Raw genomic sequence first — 20,202 nt, 5'->3', positions numbered from 1 at the left:
GGGCCCCCCCCCACCGGGCACCGTGGGGTCGAATCCTCCCGGGGTGCGGCTGGTAAATGTGGTGTTGACTTCGCAGACACAGTTCTACCCCGTCAGCCAGCCGGTGCTGGTGTGGTTAAGCCGTGCCGTGAGTCAGGCCGGCAAGGATAACTTCTCCGGGTTCGATCCGGTGTTCCGGCCGCACCGATTGCCGTGGTGCGTAGTCGTGCCGTGTTGCGCAAAGTTTTAATGAGCATGAGCGAGGAGTGGAAAAAGCACAAAAACTAATGAATCAGTGCGCTGCGCTTTTGACGCAACGGGAAACTATTTCCAAGAACTGACATGCAGCATCGCGGTGATGTGTCCTCGCTCGGACTTGCAACGTGACGTGCGAGATCCCGCAGGATCCTGCATCACCACCGTATGCGAGTTTTAGTTTTACAATTAAAAAAGTTCAAACCATTCTCATTCGATCCGCACGAAAATCAACATCGGATGCCCGACCTTCGCCGACGATGCTAGGGCCATTGCGTTGGGGAAACATTTGTGTTTTCTAAACAACTTGGCCGGCAACAGTTTCGTATTACTTCCAGTTCGCGGGCCACCACGGCTACGGTGAGGCCACCAATTACACGGGGAACTCCGCCGATAGAACTGGTGTGCATGGAGATTAGAATGGCTGGCGCATAGATTTCCGAGCGAGCGGCGAGTTGTCAATCGGAGGAGGCCAACGGCGGGAAAGCAACCACAAGCCGCCCGCCCCCGAAAGGACACAGCAACCCGGAACACGGCCGAAAGCACAATAAACACACCATTTGCACAATCGGGTGGCTCGGCTTGCATAGCGCTCGTGCATCCCGGGTGCATCCCGGGTTCTCGAGCATAAAAAGACGGTAAACAAATCGGCGAGGCGCCCAGGACCCTTTGTGTGCCTTTGAAATGGCGTTGCACTCGAGCACCGCGAACATCGGGCTCCCAGCTCCGATCGGAGCTAATGTAACCAAATAGTGTGTGTCGAACCGAATGCCCAATTCCGCTCCAGCCTTGGCATATGTGCAAACCCGTAACGGGACGCGAATTCCTCGGCGCGCAAGGTACAACTTTTCTCATAAACCAAACCTCACAGAACAGCGCGTGTGTGTGTGTGTTTGAGTGCTGATTCAGAGGTTTTCCGCTTATTTTTTGTTTCTCCGGCAGTTCCGGCATTTTCCCGCTGCCAAAACGGGGCGGCTTACAAGACCACAGACGAGGCTGCGTCCCGGCTGCGTATGGGCTCCGGGCAGGGGGCGCGTAAAGTTGCTGAAGTTGCTCCGAATTTCCTGTGTGAGCCCGAAAACGAGCGAACTCCGCCGCCGCCGCTGCCGCCGGAAGACAAGTGGAAAACGATTTTCGCAAAATTTATGCTCACGCGCCGATGGGGTGGAAATCGGCGCGCCGGGCAGGCGGTGCGGCGGAACCCACGAAACTAGTTTCCGCTTTTCCAACCCATTCACCGATGTTAATAAACAATTGCTGTTTTTCTGCCCTCTCTCTCTCTCTCTCTCTCTCTCTCTTTCTCTCTCTCTCTCTCGTTGGCAGCGTGGTTTTTTGTGATCAAATTGTTCGATTCCCGTGTTTTTGTGCCTTGCGTTCCCCGATTCCGTGTGCGCATTGAGCGCACCCTGAGTCCCCGGGTACAACGCTCGAGTGGTTCGTAAACAGGAAGTGCTCGAGTTGGAGAAAATTGTGAAAATGTGTTCGCTCCGCAACGTGGCAGTGAATTATGGTGACCGCGATTGGGGTGGCCGGGCGAGGGGCCAAGACCAAGAGAAAGAGAAAGAGAAGGAGAGAGCGAGATAGAGAGAGAGAGGGAGAAAATTGCAGTTTCTCACACGCTTGTAATGACTCGTGTTCGGGTTGCAGTTTGAAATTTGCCGATGAAGTCAGCGAAAGCTGTGTCGGATTTGTGCGATCGCTGCATGCACTCGAAGCTTAATTTACGGCGGTTTATGAATAATAACACCGCTGTCGTGCTAAATTTTCCGGCTTTTCCTTTACTGAAGACAATGTCCAGATTGGTGCAGATTGTGTTGGTTCAAGGAGTAGCAATTTTTAACTGGTTTCAGTGTGTTTTGGGATCGGAACAACATTTAGACACCTAGATGATAACTAACGAAATTCCTGATTTATCTCCTCAAGGAGTTCCAACGAACTGGTTTGTTTTGGGAGAAATGCGCGATTTATGGTTTAGGTGATCAGGGTCATTATGCTGGCGTTGTGCAGGGTTATCACAGACCACTTCCAATCGGCCTCGGAAGGCAGCTTTAGTATTCTCTTTGCCCAAGTATTTTTACTCAAACTCTGCACTTGACAGAAAGCGGATGATAAGAACGCAACCCAACGTACGATCCAAAGTGAGTTGGCATAGGCAGAATGGGATGAAATGAAACAAAACGATCCTTGCATGAATTACATAATTTACTCAGGTGCATCCTCCAATCTCGACAATAAGTAAGAAATGGAAAATATTCCGATTGTTAAGACGAACATCGGAGAGTGAACGTTTTATGTCGAACACACTATCCACTAAAGGTTAAATATTGGGCGATTTCAAAGTATAAGGATTTCAGTTACATATTTTTTAAATTCTTAAAAAAACTATTATCAATCAGAATTTTCGGCGTTCTCGGTTGCGTAAATTCTGAGAATTGATCTATCGAAGTCAAAATATTAATAACAAATGCTTTTTTAAGTAAACCTTTATTGACTACTTCAAAGCGATCGTTTGCACGCTTTTCAAACGTACCTGTATTATAAATCATGATAAAGGTAAATAGATTCTTCTTTAATAGAAGAGAATGAAATATTCACATTTTGCATTTGTTTTACATATTTTTCCATCCTATTCTTATATGATGGCGGTGACATAGATAAACTAATTATGTTTTATTCGAACAAACGAGTGTGCCTATGCATGTAAAAATTATTTACCCGTTAGCGTAGTATTGTTCTTTTGTGTAATTCAGGGTATGTAAAATTAACGAGGATGAACTGTGATTGCATCAAAGCGAATGACGATAGACAGTTTGGAAGTTTTGATTAAATGTGCAAGGAAAATAGCGTGAAAAGAAAGCACGAGACAATAAATTTGTTAGGACGACATCAACATGTTAAACATCATCAGTGGTCGTGCGGATTGCATAACTTCGGGTGCAAAAGTTACAAAACAATCGAGAATTCGTCCTGAAACCTGTATCGCTGTATCTTGTGTAACAAATAAATAAGCGAATGTGTCAGATCGCGGTTGCTTTCGTGTTGAATAGAAAGTAAATAATGCTCCTTGGTTTTACTTTTTATTATGCCGTTGATTCCGAACGAAACAAGAATGAGAATCCAGTTTAAAAACGCCTGTTTCGTAATGGAATAAAACATTTGGTAACAAACATTGCCCTCTGCCGTTTCCATTATCGACTACCGAAGTATGTTCGTTCGAATGAACTAACGGTAAAAACAGAAACCTCGAAACCCGATGATGGGGCCATGGGCTGGGAGACCGGCTTTCTTCGAGTGCTACTCTCGCCCCAATATTACCACCACAGTGCACGTGATTGGCATAATTGTTCGGCCGCGGCCACGGCGAAACCACAACGAACGGCCGGGCTGCCGTTTTGAAGTTACACTCTCCATAAACTTGACCAAAGACGGTTTCGACCGGATTGCAATCGGCACCCTGTTTCGGTTGCGGTGGCTTTCCGGTGGTTCCTCCAGTGGAAACTCGATTCCTGCTTGCATTACTACTAACTTCCCCAGGGCCAACCCTGCGAAATGGGGAAAAAGTAAAAGCTTTCCGATTTCTGACGGTACCCTCGGTGCTCGGTGCTTGGTACAAGGCCAATACAGAGCCCTTTTTGTGTGTTTTCCGACTCCGCTACCAAAGGAAATTCGCGAGCAAAAAGGCCGAGCAATAAAACAAAATGGAAACCCCCGGAAAACATCCTCTGCGCGCGCTCCACTGTTGTTGTTGCCGTTGTTTCGAGTGTTTGGCCCACGGGAAACCGGTGGAAAGTCGCCGGCAAAACTGCTGGAGTTCATAAATTAGATATTTTTATCGTCACCCGTTTATCGCAAGTCGTCGCCGGTGCCATCGCCACACCGCTGTGCTGTGTGTTTATGCGGTATCTTCTACGAAAAGTTCGCGATTTCCGCCATCTATGAACTCCTCGCGTTCTCTGTCTGTCTCTCCTTAACCGGTTGGCTGCCAGCGAAAACCTTCTTCCGAATGCTTCGGGTGCTACACGCCGTGCTTTGGGTTCATGATCTTCCGTCCAAAAAAGAAACTCGTTGGGTTTCCTGAGCTACAGGACAGAGATTTTTGAAAAGCTGCACCCCTCCTTGCACCATGGCCCGGTGCTCCTTCCGTCTCCTTTTCCGTTGGCCACGGTCCATAATAGATGGAAACACATTTTATTTGCCGATTTTGCCGCTCAAACGATAAAGTTGTTTCGTGGCGGCGTAGTCCGGACCGGACCGAGAGTGGCAAAACTTGACCATCCGACCGCGGTCCTGTAATAGTTTCATATCGCCCGGGAGTCCCGGGCGCGGATAGGTAGTGCGGAAAATCGTGCCCAATGACTGCAGTAAAACTGGGCGACAAACGGTAAAAAGTCCGGAACGGGCCGCCGAAAGGAACGGAATAAAAGTGTAACGGGTTGTCTGCCGGCTTTCCGCTGGTTTCAAGGCTTACGGCGGCGGCGGCGGTGGCCACGGTGAGGTAATGAATGATTTATGGGCGTCGGTTCCGCGGAAAACCCCGAGTCTTGCGGATGGTAGAAAACGTGCAAAATAAGTGCATTCTTGCCGAACGCTGCCATCCGCTAAGGGTTGTTGGGTGGGTTGCGGTGAACTTATTGTGGCGCAGCGAAAAAATCCGCGAGCGACCCGCGAGTTTTCCCCGGCCCGACCGATTACCGTGCCCGGTTCTTACCTCTCGATTCTAATTAAAAGTTAGCAAATAGTTTTGACCGCCTTCGTCGCGCACGCCAAGTGCGCGGAGAATTAAGTTTCGGATTCGATAAGGAATCCCTGTTTTTGCTACGCAAGAAGAAGTGATTTACGCAAGGCGGGGTTACCATTTTTTTTTGTATGTCCTTGCGCCGGTTTCGGTTCCGCTATCTCGGCGCGATAACCGGTGCATGATAAGCGAGTTGTGGCGAGCATTATATCGCTTCTTATGCCTCAGTGGCTTCGCGCCGTTCCGGTGGGATTATGGGATGGGAAGTTAGTTTTTGAGATTTTCTCATCGTTAAACAATGGTTCTTTGGCGAAGTTGGTGAAGCATTTTATGTAAAAAAGAGTTTCTGCGCTACTTAAGGACGAAGCACGGCGTTTCAGTTTTCGAAGGGGACTTTAAACGGTGAGTGAAGAAACATCCACCGAATCGATGCCACTTAAAGCTTTCGTTCTATGTAACGAATTATTTTAAGGGTTCCGAAAGCAATTTTAAGAACTAGAAAAACGCAACCTCAAGGTGTGGACTGTTTGAATCACAGGCAAATAGACCTTTCATACTCTGACCTGAGAGCCGACTTTAATCTCGTAGCGCAAGGGTGATACGTGCATTTGATCACAGAGAAGTTCGTGAAGCCACCGAGCTATGTAGTCCCATTGAGGGGTTTTTCAGGTCTTCAATGCAGGAACGCATATTCAATACTAGGCAAGATAAGACTACAGCTCAGAGTAGTCAGACCCCAGTTGGTCACGAAACGCCTTACAAAAAACTTAAAGTTAGCTTTTTGGATTTTCGCGTCAATGTTCTGTAATCTGAGAGGCAAATGAACGGCTAGTATAAGGACATCAGTTGTATCCGTATCCTAGTGTAGATTGTCGGAGTTATCTGCGGCCATCTCCTGTGTAAAAGAAATTACGAAAAACTTGGAAACATCTAGGACTCGATAAGATAGCCACTAGGATTTAATTCAGCCATTGCACAATAATGTTGACGCAATCGAACGCGGCGCGGAAGTCGGTCGGAATAACATCAACTTGGAGGCCTTTGTAAAGCTGTTTGAAACGGAATTGAGAGCTTACTTCCCGCAGCAGAATTCCAAGTATTCGTTGTTCAAACAGCAAACTAATAATGGGTGTGAAAAGAGTTTGATTCATTTTTCGGTATCCTTTTTAAAAGCTCAATTCCATTTAGCACCACCAGATACGGACTAATATAATCACGTGGAACAAACACCTCGTTCAAAACACGAATCGGGCGCTCGCCAACAAACCCCAACAACCAAATGATTCAGAACCAATTGTATTTGTATTCTACCAAAAGACATCTTGAACAAAGTTTGAGATTGACAAAAATTTCCGCTGTGCGAGCTAACCTGTTGAGGCCAGCGGTTACATGGCCAATTTATTTGGTAACCAATAGAAAACCTCTAAAAGGAGCATGAATCCATTAAGCGGTCGAATCCCCACGAGCCGTAGACTAAATCGTATCGAGCCTTGACCACCCTGCGTATTGTTATTTTTGTGAATCGATTTCTCGTACCCAGATCCGCGGGTCAGCAGCTGGAAGAAGCCAAAATTCAAATTATCTTCACACCTCGTCGGCACCACATAAAACGCATAGCGTCCAGTATTCAGCATAGCCCTGGCTTGGGTCCACGCGTGTGCGTGGATTGGATCGGAAGCCGTTTGGGATGATTTATCTATCAGCCTTCAACAGACCGGCCGGTGCCGGGGCCGGACGAACGGAACGAACCTTCAGGAGCTGTCTTCGGGCTGATCACGGAAAATCTGATTAAACTTGCCGTTAAGTTGCCGGCCGATGGCCGTTGATCCATGTTCCACGCGAAGATTTCGATCTTGACACCCGATCCAGTGATGGGATAACCCTGGGCTGGGTGAGGGCGAAATTGATAAGAAAAACGCTTCACCAAACGTCAAACAGGGAAATCTGGGAAAATTGCGTCTCGGCGCGCGCACGTCATTAATCATCGGACCCGGACCTCGAACGGCCAAATCGAGTTTCGTGGAGGAGGAGCAGTGAACGTCCTGTTCCGTTTTACGAGACCACCGAGCGGGGAAGCAATATTCTGATTACGGTACGACCGAAATCGGTTTGGTTGGCCGGCGTACGGTGCCGGCCACGAACGGAACGCGCTTCACGCTTCACGGCACGGCGGGAAGAAAAACAAGAAATCATCTCTTCGACCGGACGGCCAAATGGAACGGAGCGAAGGGCGAAGCCAAAGTTTTATGTTGCTGCCCGAGATGCGAGATCCGATCTGGGTCCGGCTCCAGTGAAGGGCCGCATCCACTCAGCGATGGATGCGGTGGAGCGACAAAATGCTTGATGAAGTCGATAATGGGGGCCCGATGGCGTCGGGCGCGAATTAGATTGCGGGGCCCCGGTCCGGGTTCGCGAGGCTGCTGGTGTGGCAGAGGTAGGGAAATTAAACATTAATTCATAAGTATAACAATTTCCCTCCCCGTTTAGGGGGTGGTCGATGCGAAGAATATGCTGGCGAAGTTGCTCCTTCGGCGAACGGATGACGGACCGATTCGCTTGGCCGACCTTCGCTGGTTGCCAGTCAGCTGGCGGTCGCCCGTACATTGGGCGTGTTTTTTTTTGTTTCCCCCCGTCGCAGTGCTCTTGTTGTTGCAGGTCCTGTCGGGGTCCTGGCTCACAAATCACCCACCAAACAACAACGAGGAAAAATAATGGAAACCTAACGACGGACGACGGAAGGCAACGGTCCACTGTTTGAACGGCGAAGCGTGCGAATATTCCATCGGGCGGTGTTGGATTTAAATAATTTCCGGAAAATTTTCATAATGATTCATTATTAATTATGTTAACGATCTGCTGCCGACGGCCGTCAATATTGTCGGCCCAGCCCAGTGCGTGTTCCGTGCTCGGTGGTGTTGTGTGCCACTTTGCCAACCCCGTCCTCTACGTGCGCTGCGCCAGCAAGGATTCCGGGTGACAGCAGAGGGCTCATGGACTCGGGGTGCCGTGCCGTGATTGCTACCATTCCGGCAGCAGACGGTGCCCGAGTTCGCCCCGACGGCCGGCAATACGCCGTTTACGCTGATGATGGCAACGATGATAATTATGTTGAAAATTGTTCCACCCACCCACCACGTTGACGGAGCCGGAGTGGCAGGGATTCCGCCGGAATTGGAGTAGTTCAGGTCGCTACCGAGCTATGATTGCGGTTTTTTCTTCCGCCGATGATAGCCACGCCACGCGATGCACTCAACGATTGACGGTTCCAGTGGTTTTTGGTGTCCCCATTGATCGCAAAACCGCTGACTAGGGCAGCGAGGCTCAATCCGAGGGTTTCGGTGGGTAATTTTGTCCTCTTTCGAATATGTCATTACCCATTTATGACTTGAAGAATACATTTTTAAATTGTTAGAATTCAGGACAAATTGACTGGCGTGCAAGTCAACCATTTTATAGTTCTGGTTCAGGTTTTTATTTATTTATTTCTTAAACATAGGCTCAATCAGGTGACCGGTTTAGGAATAAAGGACAGAAAGGGTGACTCTGAAGGCATTATATAACACACATTGCGACACTGACTAAGGGACATATTAAATTCTATAAGTGACGAGGAATTGTTGTACGTACGACAAGAAGCAACTAGCGTCGACGAGTCAACACGGGAAGTCTGCATTTTAAACGCGAATATCGGGGATTCCACGCAATGCAGGAGCAGTCTAGGATCGGATATACCCGTAACATTCTGTAAGCCGGCTCAATCATGTCGGCGTAGCGCACATGAAGTTTCAGTTCCAAGGACACACCAATGTCACGGATCAGCTCAACTCAAGGAGACAACCAAAGAGCCGAAGAGCGGTATGTTGATAACAACGAAGCCTTCATATTTGAAAGTGAAATCACATTACACTTACTGATATTAAGAGACATGTTATTGCGAGCTCACCGACGAACCGAGTGATCAGGCAATCAATCAATCAGACGGATTACGTAAAGGCGAAAGCAACTTGAGATCGTCAGCATTAAGTAAGTGATACTCGGAAGGGATCCGAAGAGTCAGACCATCAGCTTACGAACGAGGGATAGGCATCCTATTTGGCCAGATTCAAGGTACCTAATTTATGCCAAATTCTTTGAAAAGTCTGTCAAAATTAGGCCAGCCAGCGTTAAGAAAGTGGCAAAAGTGTTTGTCAATACGGATCTCGAGCGGGACAAAGTCATTGTGCTAACCGGATACGTATGATTTAGAGCAGGAATGCAGCTGCTTAGTAAACATTAATTCGTGTAGTTTGCTGTACGCACAAAGAATGGAAAAGCTGTGCTTTGTCACCATTGTTGGTGATGGGCAGCTCCCATAAGGATGGGAATGTCCCATATGAATCATTGTCAGGGGTCAAAATATTAACACTTTGGTAGCATTGAGAATGGAAGATACAGAGCTTCTTATATCGGGGACCAAAGTTGAGAATTGGAAACGGTAAAATTGTCAGACTCACTAAAAAACAATGACGCAAAGGTTCAGAATAGTTGCAAGCTAACCTAGGGTCGGTAGCTATTGCACGTTGCATGCGGCTAAAGTACCTAGCGTAAAGTTTTCTGCTTAAGGTTTGCTGAAGCTGGAAGCATTTGTAAAACACTGCCTCAGTTGAGCTTGTCAGAATGCGCAGATGACGATTCCTATCGAATGCCAGAATTCGATGGACAGTCGATAGAAATTGATAGCTTAAACAGAGTGTTTAGAGAACATGCGGTTGGAACAAAGGTTCCAAGCTGATACCAGAGTTCTAAGCAGAGTTTGACCGAAGAGGCATAAACAAATGAGGTGTGGCATAAATGTATGAAAAAAGAAGCAATTCAGTAACAAATAGGTCTTTCAAATAATTTAGAACAATCTCTACCTAAATCGAAGCTCCTCAGATATGATTTTCGTTCTGCTCATTTTAATTCTTAAACTTGACCATTACCATTATCATTATTTAACTGTATGGACCACTGGTCCAAAACGAACCAAAGGAACTGGGAAGACTACGATCTGCAGTTTCGAAAGAAGCCCCAATTGTAGCATGATACAATTACGGTTGTTTGGGACATGTTCGGTACCCTTGGTACAACCTAAGGACAAACGAAAACAGGATACAATTCGAGTATCATTTGCTCGCTAATTTCACCCACTGCCAAAGCTGCCAAAGGGCCGATGCATGGTTCCTTCGCCTCTTGCGGCGAATGTTTCGCTGCCGATTTACAGATAATGTCCCTGTCGCGTCAGTTGCGAGACGTCGGAGTGTCGGAAAAATGCAAATGTTGCCTCCCGGTGTCCTGGTAGTGGTGGGATTAACGTTATCAGCAAGCTCGGTGCGGGGATTAAGAGTATACGGGTGCAAAATTTAGCGCTAGAAAATATAGAGCCGTTTAATAAATGTCAGGCGCTCCTTGAGCCTGAGTCACCGGGTGTTGCGGTGTCTTTCAGTGCGTGTTCACGGCTTTTCACGATCTCGCACCCGTGGATCTCGGTGCAGGTACCAGGAGTTCCTTAAAGCCTAAAAAGGCCCACACGCGCGCCACGTCGATACGAAGGAAGAGGTTTCCCTCGTCAATGAGGGACCCTCTAAGAAGGAAGGCATTCGACTCGTTTTCAACGCACCGTCGCGCCAACGCTTGAAATTGCTCGCCAGCGGATGCTCATACAACTTTTAAATTCCATTTCTTTGGTAATTTGGGCCACTCCAACTCCCTCCCCGAAAAACGGCGGCCTCGCAGCCGCCGCCGGGCGGAAGTTCCGGGCGCGTGCAGTCGGCACTGTTGCCGAACGCAAACGTAAACACATTTTGCGTTTGCGGCGTTCATTTCCGGTTTTCGGAGAGGCGCTCGCGCACTGTTTCCGGCATTCCGGGGCGCAAGACGCAACTCGAAAAGCTTTTAATACGACCTGAATTATTAAATAAATTTCTACTCGCCACCGGGGGCTTGAAGTTTTCTCGCCAGTTTCACTCGTTCGGTGAGTTTTTTGAGGGAGTTCCCGTCCGGGTTTTTTTTTCGGTAGCTCCTGGGGGCCGCGAACGCTACGCCAAAGTTTGGCTTGTATGACTGCATGTTTCATCGCCACTTCTGTGCGTTAAAGTGTAGCGTGATTTTGTCCGTGGCTCCGTTCGCTCCAAATGAACTTTTCCTTCGTCGGCTTAAAGACGCTTCGCGTTTCGCAGAGAAGCGGGACCCCAACAAGGGAACCGAAGTGACGAGATGTTTAAACAAGGAACAAACACAACCCGGGCACAAAATGGACGCAAAACTGTCCACCGCAGCGCAGCGAAGAAAGAAAACCGTGAGGTGGACCTGGGGCGAGAGAGGGCCGGAAATAGGGGGAACCTCCAAACTGAGCGCACCGCCGGAAGTCGAGGAAAAAGGCAACGTGGTGGCGGCCGAAAATGGCGGGCGCAAAACAAAAGGGGAATTAAATTAATGAAAAGTTGTGGAAAAAGTTTTGCGCACACTTTTTTTTGCTACGCTTTCAACCCAAAAATACCCGGAACTAGCCTTTGGAGGGATGCACCGGAAATGCGGTGAAGTCGCTGGCCGCTGGGACACTCGGAAAAGTGTCAGACTTTTGCCAAACGCCAATTGCAGTCCCAACGGGGACGGCGACCAGGGGGATGGGCCGAAAGGGTTTCCGCCGGAAATGAGTCAGACGGTGGTGGTGATGGTGTGCAGAAAAAAAAGGACGTGGGTATGTACGCCATCCCAACCGCGACGGGACTGCATCCGGCAAGGAGACCCCGCGCGGCATAAGTGGTAATGTACTTTATGCTTCGCCAGTTCGCCGCTCCTCGATTGAAGCACTTTCGGTAGTCACTTGGGCAACTAACTTCTCCTTAGGCCGTGCCGGGCGGGCCGGTCAAGAAGGGAAAACCGCAAGGACGACGGTTTCCGGTGGCGGCTCTTCGCATGGCCAGACTATGTTGTTGACATGGGCCCACACTGGCCAGTGGAGGTTTAAAGCTACTCGCTATTCGGCTATTCGGCGTGCTGTTTACGCGAACTCCCCAATTAAGGAAGAATCCGTAATAATTCTCCGCGCTAATCCGTGCTACGGCCGGAATGAGTTTCGCAGGCTTTCGTTGGAGTGCAGGCAATTTTAGCGCTCACGGTTAAAGCACCATGCAGTAGGGTTTTCCTTAAGGTGGGTTAGACTTAAGGTTACAGATTTGTGTTGTGTCTTACCGCTTGACGAGCGCCTTGTGTTCGTTCTCCTGGCTGATGGCCACCATCGCGTGCTTGCAGGTGGGCACCACCTTCTGCCGGATGGTCCAGTAGCAGGTGACGTTCCGCGGATACATGCCCGGATAGTTGGGGCTTTGGAGGCGACACTTTTTCCGGTAACACTCGTCGTACTGCCGGGTGCAGTACGTTCCGGGCGTCACTCGGCCCAGCTCCAGCAGCTCGCTCGGGGCACCGTATCTACGAAGAGTTTGGGAATATGTTTAATTTATATCGAACACTATTGATTATATTGAAGAGACGGCGATGGACAAATGGTGCAATAATGTTTGGGGCTCGAGTTGAGACCAGTTTAACCAACCAGTATATTGTTAGACCAACGTCACTCGTCGCATTCGTCCGTCATTCTCGTGACATGATCAGCCCACCCTGGCCTGGCGAGGCGTACAATATAAGCATCAGTAACGTTGTCGTACAGAGAGTACAGCTCGTTCGGCACGATCTGAGCATCTTCCTTTCGGATGATGTGTTTGTGAGTATTTTAATTATGGAGGTTCTGTATAACCCCAGCTTTGACTATCCCCATGTCTATACATCGGAGAGCCTTCGACTTTATAATGTCTATTGAGAACGCGACGAATTCCGACCTATCATCACAAGCAATAAAGAATAAAGTCAGTTCTACGAATTCTAAAACGTTAGGTCCACGCCGTAGAACACCGACGTAGAACCGAGGGAGTTTTACGAATCCCAAACAAACCAGGAACGGAGTGGATCGAGCTTACATCCAAAAACATTGCAGGCAAGAGCAATGCAAACAGTACGACAGATAAACATAGGAAACGCATGGCTACAGCAAAGAACAATAGATCAATAGGACGAAAATAAACCCAAAAAGTCAGACCGCCACCGAGAAGGAAAGAGATAAAAATAGGGTAATCTTAAGGAAAAAAATAAGGCATGGAAATTGTGAAATAAAATGAGATATCATTAGGCTATCGTCTTTTGCTCTTGGACCGTTTGATCCTACTACGTGTTTAAGGTGAGTTGACGATAGATCATAACTGGTCACTGTACGTACGGAAACACTTTGGACCACACTCCTTCGTCCGTTGGTAACAATGTGTATGGCATTATCATAGGCCAGGATCTGGATGGACTTGAAGTAAATGTTCTCTGAGGTTACTCCATAGTCCCGGATGGCTCGCTTCAGATAATTCTATACATTCTGGTAAATTTGGCCGCTTTTTCGCAACTAGTCATGGTCTGATGCAGTTTAATTCTGGCCTTAAAGTTGATAAAGAGGTGAAATAATTCGAAATGTTTGCATGACTAACAGGTCGGTGAAGTATCTCAACATAAAGAACAGCATGATGCGAACATGTAAATATATTGCCAAAAACTAGAAGAGTGAATAAATTGAATTGTACAGTTAAATAATGAGTATCCTTAGGTTCTGCTAAAGTGGCAATAATCCAGGGCAAATAAAGCCAGAGATGAAGCGAGCGTTTACGTCACACAAACTTCTACGTCACTCGCAATGAAAGCACGGAATGTGAAAAACGACATTTGCCACAGCATTTATGGAGCGAAATAAAACAAAAAACGACCGATAAAACCCACGCGGGACAGTTCAGAACGCGTAAATCACTCATTCAACAATTTGATGTGCAGCCAAAACAAGAAGAAAAAAAACGAAGCAAAATTCCATCAATAAATAGAAGGAGAGAGCCAGAAAAAGATTGACAGAAAATATGTATATATATGTACAGTCAGTCAGCCATCTCGGGCGCGGTGATGTTTTTGCGATCAATTTTCCACTTCATCGGTTTCAAATTGAGTTGAATAAATGAACGCCAGTGCGGTGGCCAGCGGAGCGGGAGAAGGCGAGACGTGGGACAGGGAGCAAATGGTTTCGGTGAAAAACGCTCAATCGACACATCACCTCGCTTGCGTTTTTGTTTTCTTCTTTCTTCCGTTATTTTCGTGGTCGGTCGGTCACGAAGACGGATTTTTGGTGGGTCTAGGCTCCGTCGATGGATGGGCGCCATGATTGGAGCCAGCACACAGAGCGTGCCTCCTTCTCGAACCCGGGTCGGGTCCAATCGCGGCTGTTGGCGAGAGAAAGCCGGTCCGCAGTTTTCTTTAATTTTTGCTCCCCAGTTGGCCCATTTTGCCGTTGCTGCTCCTGCTTATCTTTCACGCGGTCGTGATTTTCCCAACAGTGACGGAGCAGTGAGCTGCTCCGACGGTAGGTTGAATTATTTAACATTTCAATATCGAATTCGATAACATTTCCATTTATGATTGGAATCGATTTTATTTTCGTCCTGTCCTGCAGCCGTAGGCCACTGTCTTTCTGAGTTCCATCGTTTTATCTCCCGATTCGTTCACCTGCCTTGTTGACTTTGGACCGAGAGCTTTTAGCGGACAAATGTTTGGCGAGATCAATACCATTGAAGCTACGGGCTTACGGTGTCAGTTCAACTTCAGTTACAGTTTCATGCATACTTTAAATGGCGCACTGTACTGTGGGGGAACAAACATATTTATTCTAATTGCCCTTCCGGTGGACATCGGTAAGGTTTCTCTCCCACATTAACAGAACTAAAATCACTCCATCGTTTTCCCGGTAAACTCGGTTCAATGGGTGGAAAATTAAGTGATTAAAACTTCAGCCAGTTTACAGCAAACTTCAAACTGATCCCCGCCGGCCGTGCTGCTGCCGATGTAGCAGAATGTTTATGACGAGATTACGGATCAATTTTGAAGAGCACTTGCACAAGCTCACGGATCAAACTCCGCTTTTGTTCTGCAGCATCTTTCGCTACATATCAGTCGATTTTGCAGCAAGTTACAGTCGGACAGCCGGAGCTGCCGGAGCGCATTGCTGCAGACTGCGCTGCGCAGTGCAATCAAATCGAAAGTTTTGCCCAACTTTCGCTCCGCTAAGCACTTGCGCCGTGAAAGTTTATCACTTTACGGAAGGGAGATTGACATTTCGAACCACCCGGGGGGACATCGGAACCGACGGCGAAATAGTTGTGATTGTTCAATGGACTTGCTCACGGTGTGAATGGGACCAGTTTTTCACCCGCTTTCTATCGATTTCCCTATTTATTCGATTTTCCGACTGGACGCTCGGTGACGAAGACGCCTGGTGATTCAATTCCCAGAGGCTCCCAAAAGCAAATATGTATCGTGCCACTTAAAAAAACGGAGACACGACGAGTGCTGCATCACCGGCCGGTCGGTCAGTTGAAGTTTGTGAACGATGACAGCCCGGAGTCTAGCTCGAAGGGGCTGCCTGCATCTTGAACCCCAAGATTCCTGCTTCGGCAGCCGTGCCGAGAATCGTGCGATTCCAATCAAATCCCAACACATCTCGGACTCGGGTACTCCGAAGCCGGCCAGTCTTGCCGGGCTTGGTAATGTTGCATGTTTGCTTACCGGGAACCTGGCGACGTGGTGAATGATGTTTGCCGAACTTTGGAACCGCTCTGTGTCGGTGTGTGAGTTTTCATTTCTTGTCAATAGCTGGGCCCCCGCTGCAAACCGAGGGCCCGGAATGAAATCAAATCATTCGGAAATATGAACATGTGTCTCCGGGTTCTCCGGTATTTACTGCCGGGCCGGCCGGAAGCAATGCTTCCTTCATCTTCATCGCCAATTCAGTCCAATGAGTCCAATGGTGGTGGTGGGGCTAGTGCCAACGAGGCCGATGTTTGATTGGAAGGTGGCCAACGTTCGTACCTGGCCCCTTGGCCCTCTCTGTCTCACTGTGGGACGTGAGCATACTTTGCAATAAGCCATAATGTATCATGTCCTCGTGTCTTCCGAAGCTCGCCTGGCGAGGAGCGTGAGCGTCGGGAAGCGGAGGAGCATCATTTGTTGCGAAGCGACACGTCCTTCGCTACGTGTACAATCTTCTGCATATTGAGCCTGGGCCATGTTCCGGGAAAGGTTCTCCCCTAGGCTCGAGGGCTTCAATCTGAGTTTCTTTTTTGTTACGCCGTTGCGCCGGGTTCGTTTCGTCGTTTCAATCGATTTTCTTCTAAACAAGACCCCGGGTTCGGGTCGGTCGGCTTGAGCTCAAGAAGCGCCAGCAATATTTCACCATCATCGCCACCTCCATCAGCGCTAAGCCGTCGATGCCGGCTGCTGGGGGAATAATTTTACCTGACAATGGCCTCTGATTGACTTATGAATTTGTACCGGATCCGGAACTCGAACGGTGTCCCCGCTTGCATCGGTGCATGAAAGACCTGTAACGACGAAGACAGACAGAGAGAGAGAGAGAGCATTAGAAAGAGAGAAACAAAACGTGAGCTTAAAAAAGCGGCCGGCTGTAAAGTGCATCGAAGAATACGCCTTCCGGGGGATTCATCCGGAAAACCGGAAATGGGCATCCCCGAGGTTGCCCCGAGCACGGCCGGCTGCAATCGTTACAGGGTAAACAATTGCCTCCCCGTGCCGTCCCCTTCTTCGTCGCTCTCGTTGGCCGGGTCTTTCCGGGGGCTGGCGATTGGAGGAACGTCGCAATGCCGACAGCTTCTGTGCCGTTAGCCGATTTTCCCGAGAGTGGCAAGAAAAATGGAAACCCGGTCAACACCGGCCGGCGCAGTCGGTCTCATCTATATTCAAATGAAATATACGTTTATTGAGAAAGGGCCCCGTTGGCCGAACGGGAAGCCGTCCTCCGGGCGGGCGGGCGGTCGACTGAGCGAAGTTGGAAGTAAACTAACTCCCACCTCGAGCGATAGACATGCACGGGTGACGCTCCGGAGTGTAAGCACTTCGCACACGGGCCGCCCGGTAATCCTGGTCCGGCCCCGGGACCCGGCCAGAGAACCGGGGACACGCTCGCTCTGGAATTAATGCATATTCATGATGGGTTTTTCGAGCGAGCGAAAACTAAAACCGAGTGCCAGTGCCGAGGGCGCCGCGGAAAAAGGGGCAGAAAACTGTTTTCCGAGCAACAGTGGCAGCACTTGGCATGATCCGTCCGTGATCCCGTTCCCCGTTGGGAAGAAGCACTTCGAAGCCGGGCGACCGGGATTGATCCGGAAACGCATCCGTGTGGCCCGGGACGGTGCGAAGAATTGATGTAAATTTGAAATGTTATTGAAAAGATAGAGTCCTTCTTAAGCCAGAGCTCGACCCGGGGGCGGGGCTAGGCTTCGCTTCCGAAGGACAGAATATCTACCGAGGAAGTAAATATATTTTGTATGCATCCGCACGAGGCACACGGCAAAAGGATAGCGGATGAGGACGAAAGTGGTCCGACTGGAAGGACGGTCGGCAGCGGGCACAATCCCTGACCACAATCCCAAACACATTGATGCCATAATCCGTCTATATGTTGGGCGTAATTTGTCTTCGATGGCAATTATGGTGCCGAAAAACGAGACGATAGGCAAATTGAATACATTTCACGGCAGCCGAACAATGAGCCGTTGCATAATGAAGCAACCGTGATCCTATTGTTCAAGGTGGCTGTTTGCCGATTCGACAAATGCTAATCGTGTTTGAAACCGTCACGTCAAACACGATAATTGCTGAAACATCGTCTATGATTATGTCGAAAACCAACAGGCGGCCGTAAAAGGTGGTAATTTGTTGTACAAACAAATGAAAATTGTGTGGAGCTCTGTCAAGTGTTGTATATTTGATAAGGAAAATTATGTTTTTCTAAACAAATGACAAAATATTGAGTGTGTGCACAATATTGAGCTAGTTTTATTAGCTAAGCAATTAACGAATATAACTGTGGCAGAAAAATATCGGGAATTCACTCGTACTTAGTTTTTTGTCTTAGACGAACGGACCGGGCCGTATTTATACACTTGCCCTCCCTTGTTCCCATTTAAGTAATCCCTACTCTGTGCAGCATTTGATGTCTACATTTGAACCCAAAGCAAAGAAAACTGTTTCCCGTTATTTTTTGGACACTCGTACAATATTATTTATCGCTTTAGTTACTGATGCTTTTGAAATCGGCAAACATTTGCTATTTGGCAGACCCTTTACTTGATGTAAACAATTTTCAATAATCGTACGTAGTAACAGTGCTCTGCATAATTACACTAACAAGTGGTCGGCTTCGTCCAATGTTGGGCACTACAAAGGCCACCAGCAGATAGATGGTTCAAACGATAATGATATGGTGTTGGTAAATTAACATGTTCCCATTCATTAGAAAGATCCGTGGCTAATGTGTGTCAAATAGGCTCAGCTCGGTATTTAATTGCTAACTCGACACGTAGCCGACCCTTGCTGTGACACGGGGCTTGCGTTCGTTTTCTTCGAACCCAGCGTCCGGAATACATCCGGAACGTTGACGCCGGCAGTGTGGCAACAATGGCAAAATATGTCCGCCTACTGCACCGGAGGCTTTCCTTGACCACTCCGGGTCAGGGCCCCAGTGTCAGGATCAACTATCACCCGAAACGTGATTATTATCCGGTTTTGTGTAGACTAACAAAAACGAAACCACTCGGCGTTCCGACTCGCAATGGAGACGCCTGGTGGCTCACACCGATTCTTTGCCGGCAACGCTTCGGAACGGGTGTTTCGTTGGCTTCTCTTCGTTGCTGGCGAAAGCGAAAACTCTTGATTTGGCCGGCCCCTACTAGTGGAAGGCTTCCGAACACGGGAGCACCGGGATCTGATCTGCGATAGGGGAAAATTTAATTTGATCCATAATTACACTGCCCGGCTTGCCGTAGGCATACCAAGTGCGGACCGGCAAGACGCTGGCACGCCTTCACGATACGCTTCACCCGGGTGCGGTACACGTTCTCCGTTAGCTCCGGAGCTCCGGCGACACTAAACGGTTCGGGGTAATCTTCCGCAAGGAGAACGAACGCAGCCAGCGAGGAGTCGCTGAAACCGTCGATGCAGCAGCCGCCGGTGGTTCCATCGCTGCTCCATCATCATTATCAATTATCCCGAAGGTGTTTGAGAGCTCATTTCTGGGTCGGTCGGCCTTCTAGCGCCGTCGTCACGGCAGGCAGGCACGGGACGACGTCTCGTGTGTGCCCTCCGTATCGATAACGATTATTTGCTAATATTTGCCGATATTAGTGTCGTAAATTTACGAAATCTATTTGAACCGATCTGCCATCCCCCCCGGGGGGAGACTGCTCTGTCCGGAGTCCGTTTACTCCGAGCTGCGTGCATGTTCCGTGGCCGGCCTAACACGTTTACGACGGGCGCTTTTTACGGCGAGACTTTCCGAGCAGAGTGTGGCTGGTGCACGAGAAGCTGCTGCCTCCATTAAACGCCGCCGGAGAAAGGCCACTCGCGTGAGGGAGAAAGAGAGAGCCAAGAAAGTTCCCGAAAAGGGTTGTGCCGGGAGAGGAAAGCAGCAGCAGCATTCCCCGGAGGGCGCTGAACGGCTGAAGGATGGGTTTTACGCTGCCAGGCGTTTTGCACGACGGAACCCGGAAAGGTGCGCTACGGTCCTTATCGAACGGCGGAGGCTTCCGGTTTCGTCGGTGGCAAGGGACGAGGAACCCAACCACCGCCCGGCACTAATTAGGCGATTTCGACGGGGCCGTCTTTTATGGCCGCCGGGCTCGGAGCGGAAGTCTCACAGAGCCCGGCACTCGGAACCAACCCGGGGGAAGTCGCGACAAGACGCCACACGGTGAGGTTGGCGCAGAAATCTCAGAAAGTAAACCCACACGGAGGCACGGAGGCGACGTGGGCGAGCCGTGGGCGTAGGAGTGCGGAAAGTTAAAATTTAATCTCGCTCTTAATGGTCGTTCGGAGCTTTGCTGGCAGATTTTGATTAAGATTCAGCAAACCGTTTCCGGAGCGCCTTGGTGCAGGGCTGGTGGCGAATGGGTCGTGATTCGAGGCAGAGAGAGAGAGAGAGAGAGAGAGTGAGACGGAGAGAGAGTTACACCGTTGTTACAGCAAACCCATAATCAGCAGTCCCTCAAGCGCCGGTTGTGCTCGTGTGTGTCTGTGTGTGTCCGAGGGTGTAGGTGTGACGAGTAATGATTTGGTTATTAGTT

General features: G+C 49.0%; 1 protein-coding gene across 1 annotated transcript in view; it reads right to left on the bottom strand.

Annotated features, from left to right (window-relative positions):
* LOC131215530 (uncharacterized) overlaps positions 1-20,202 on the bottom strand; it is a 48,649-nt gene that overhangs the window by 8,534 nt on the left and 19,913 nt on the right. Inside the window, exons 5-6 of the mRNA XM_058209920.1 lie at positions 16,358-16,443; positions 12,182-12,418 (exon numbers count right to left, since the gene is read on the bottom strand). Of these exons, the coding sequence (XP_058065903.1) occupies positions 12,182-12,418; positions 16,358-16,443 (323 nt within the window). The remainder of the gene's footprint in view (positions 1-12,181; positions 12,419-16,357; positions 16,444-20,202) is intronic.

The sequence above is a fragment of the Anopheles bellator genome, chromosome 1 (genome assembly GCF_943735745.2).
Source record: "Anopheles bellator chromosome 1, idAnoBellAS_SP24_06.2, whole genome shotgun sequence".
Lineage (NCBI taxonomy): Eukaryota > Metazoa > Arthropoda > Insecta > Diptera > Culicidae > Anopheles > Anopheles bellator.
Note: the sequence above shows the minus strand (reverse complement) of the source record. Positions and strands in the feature narration are given on the sequence as shown.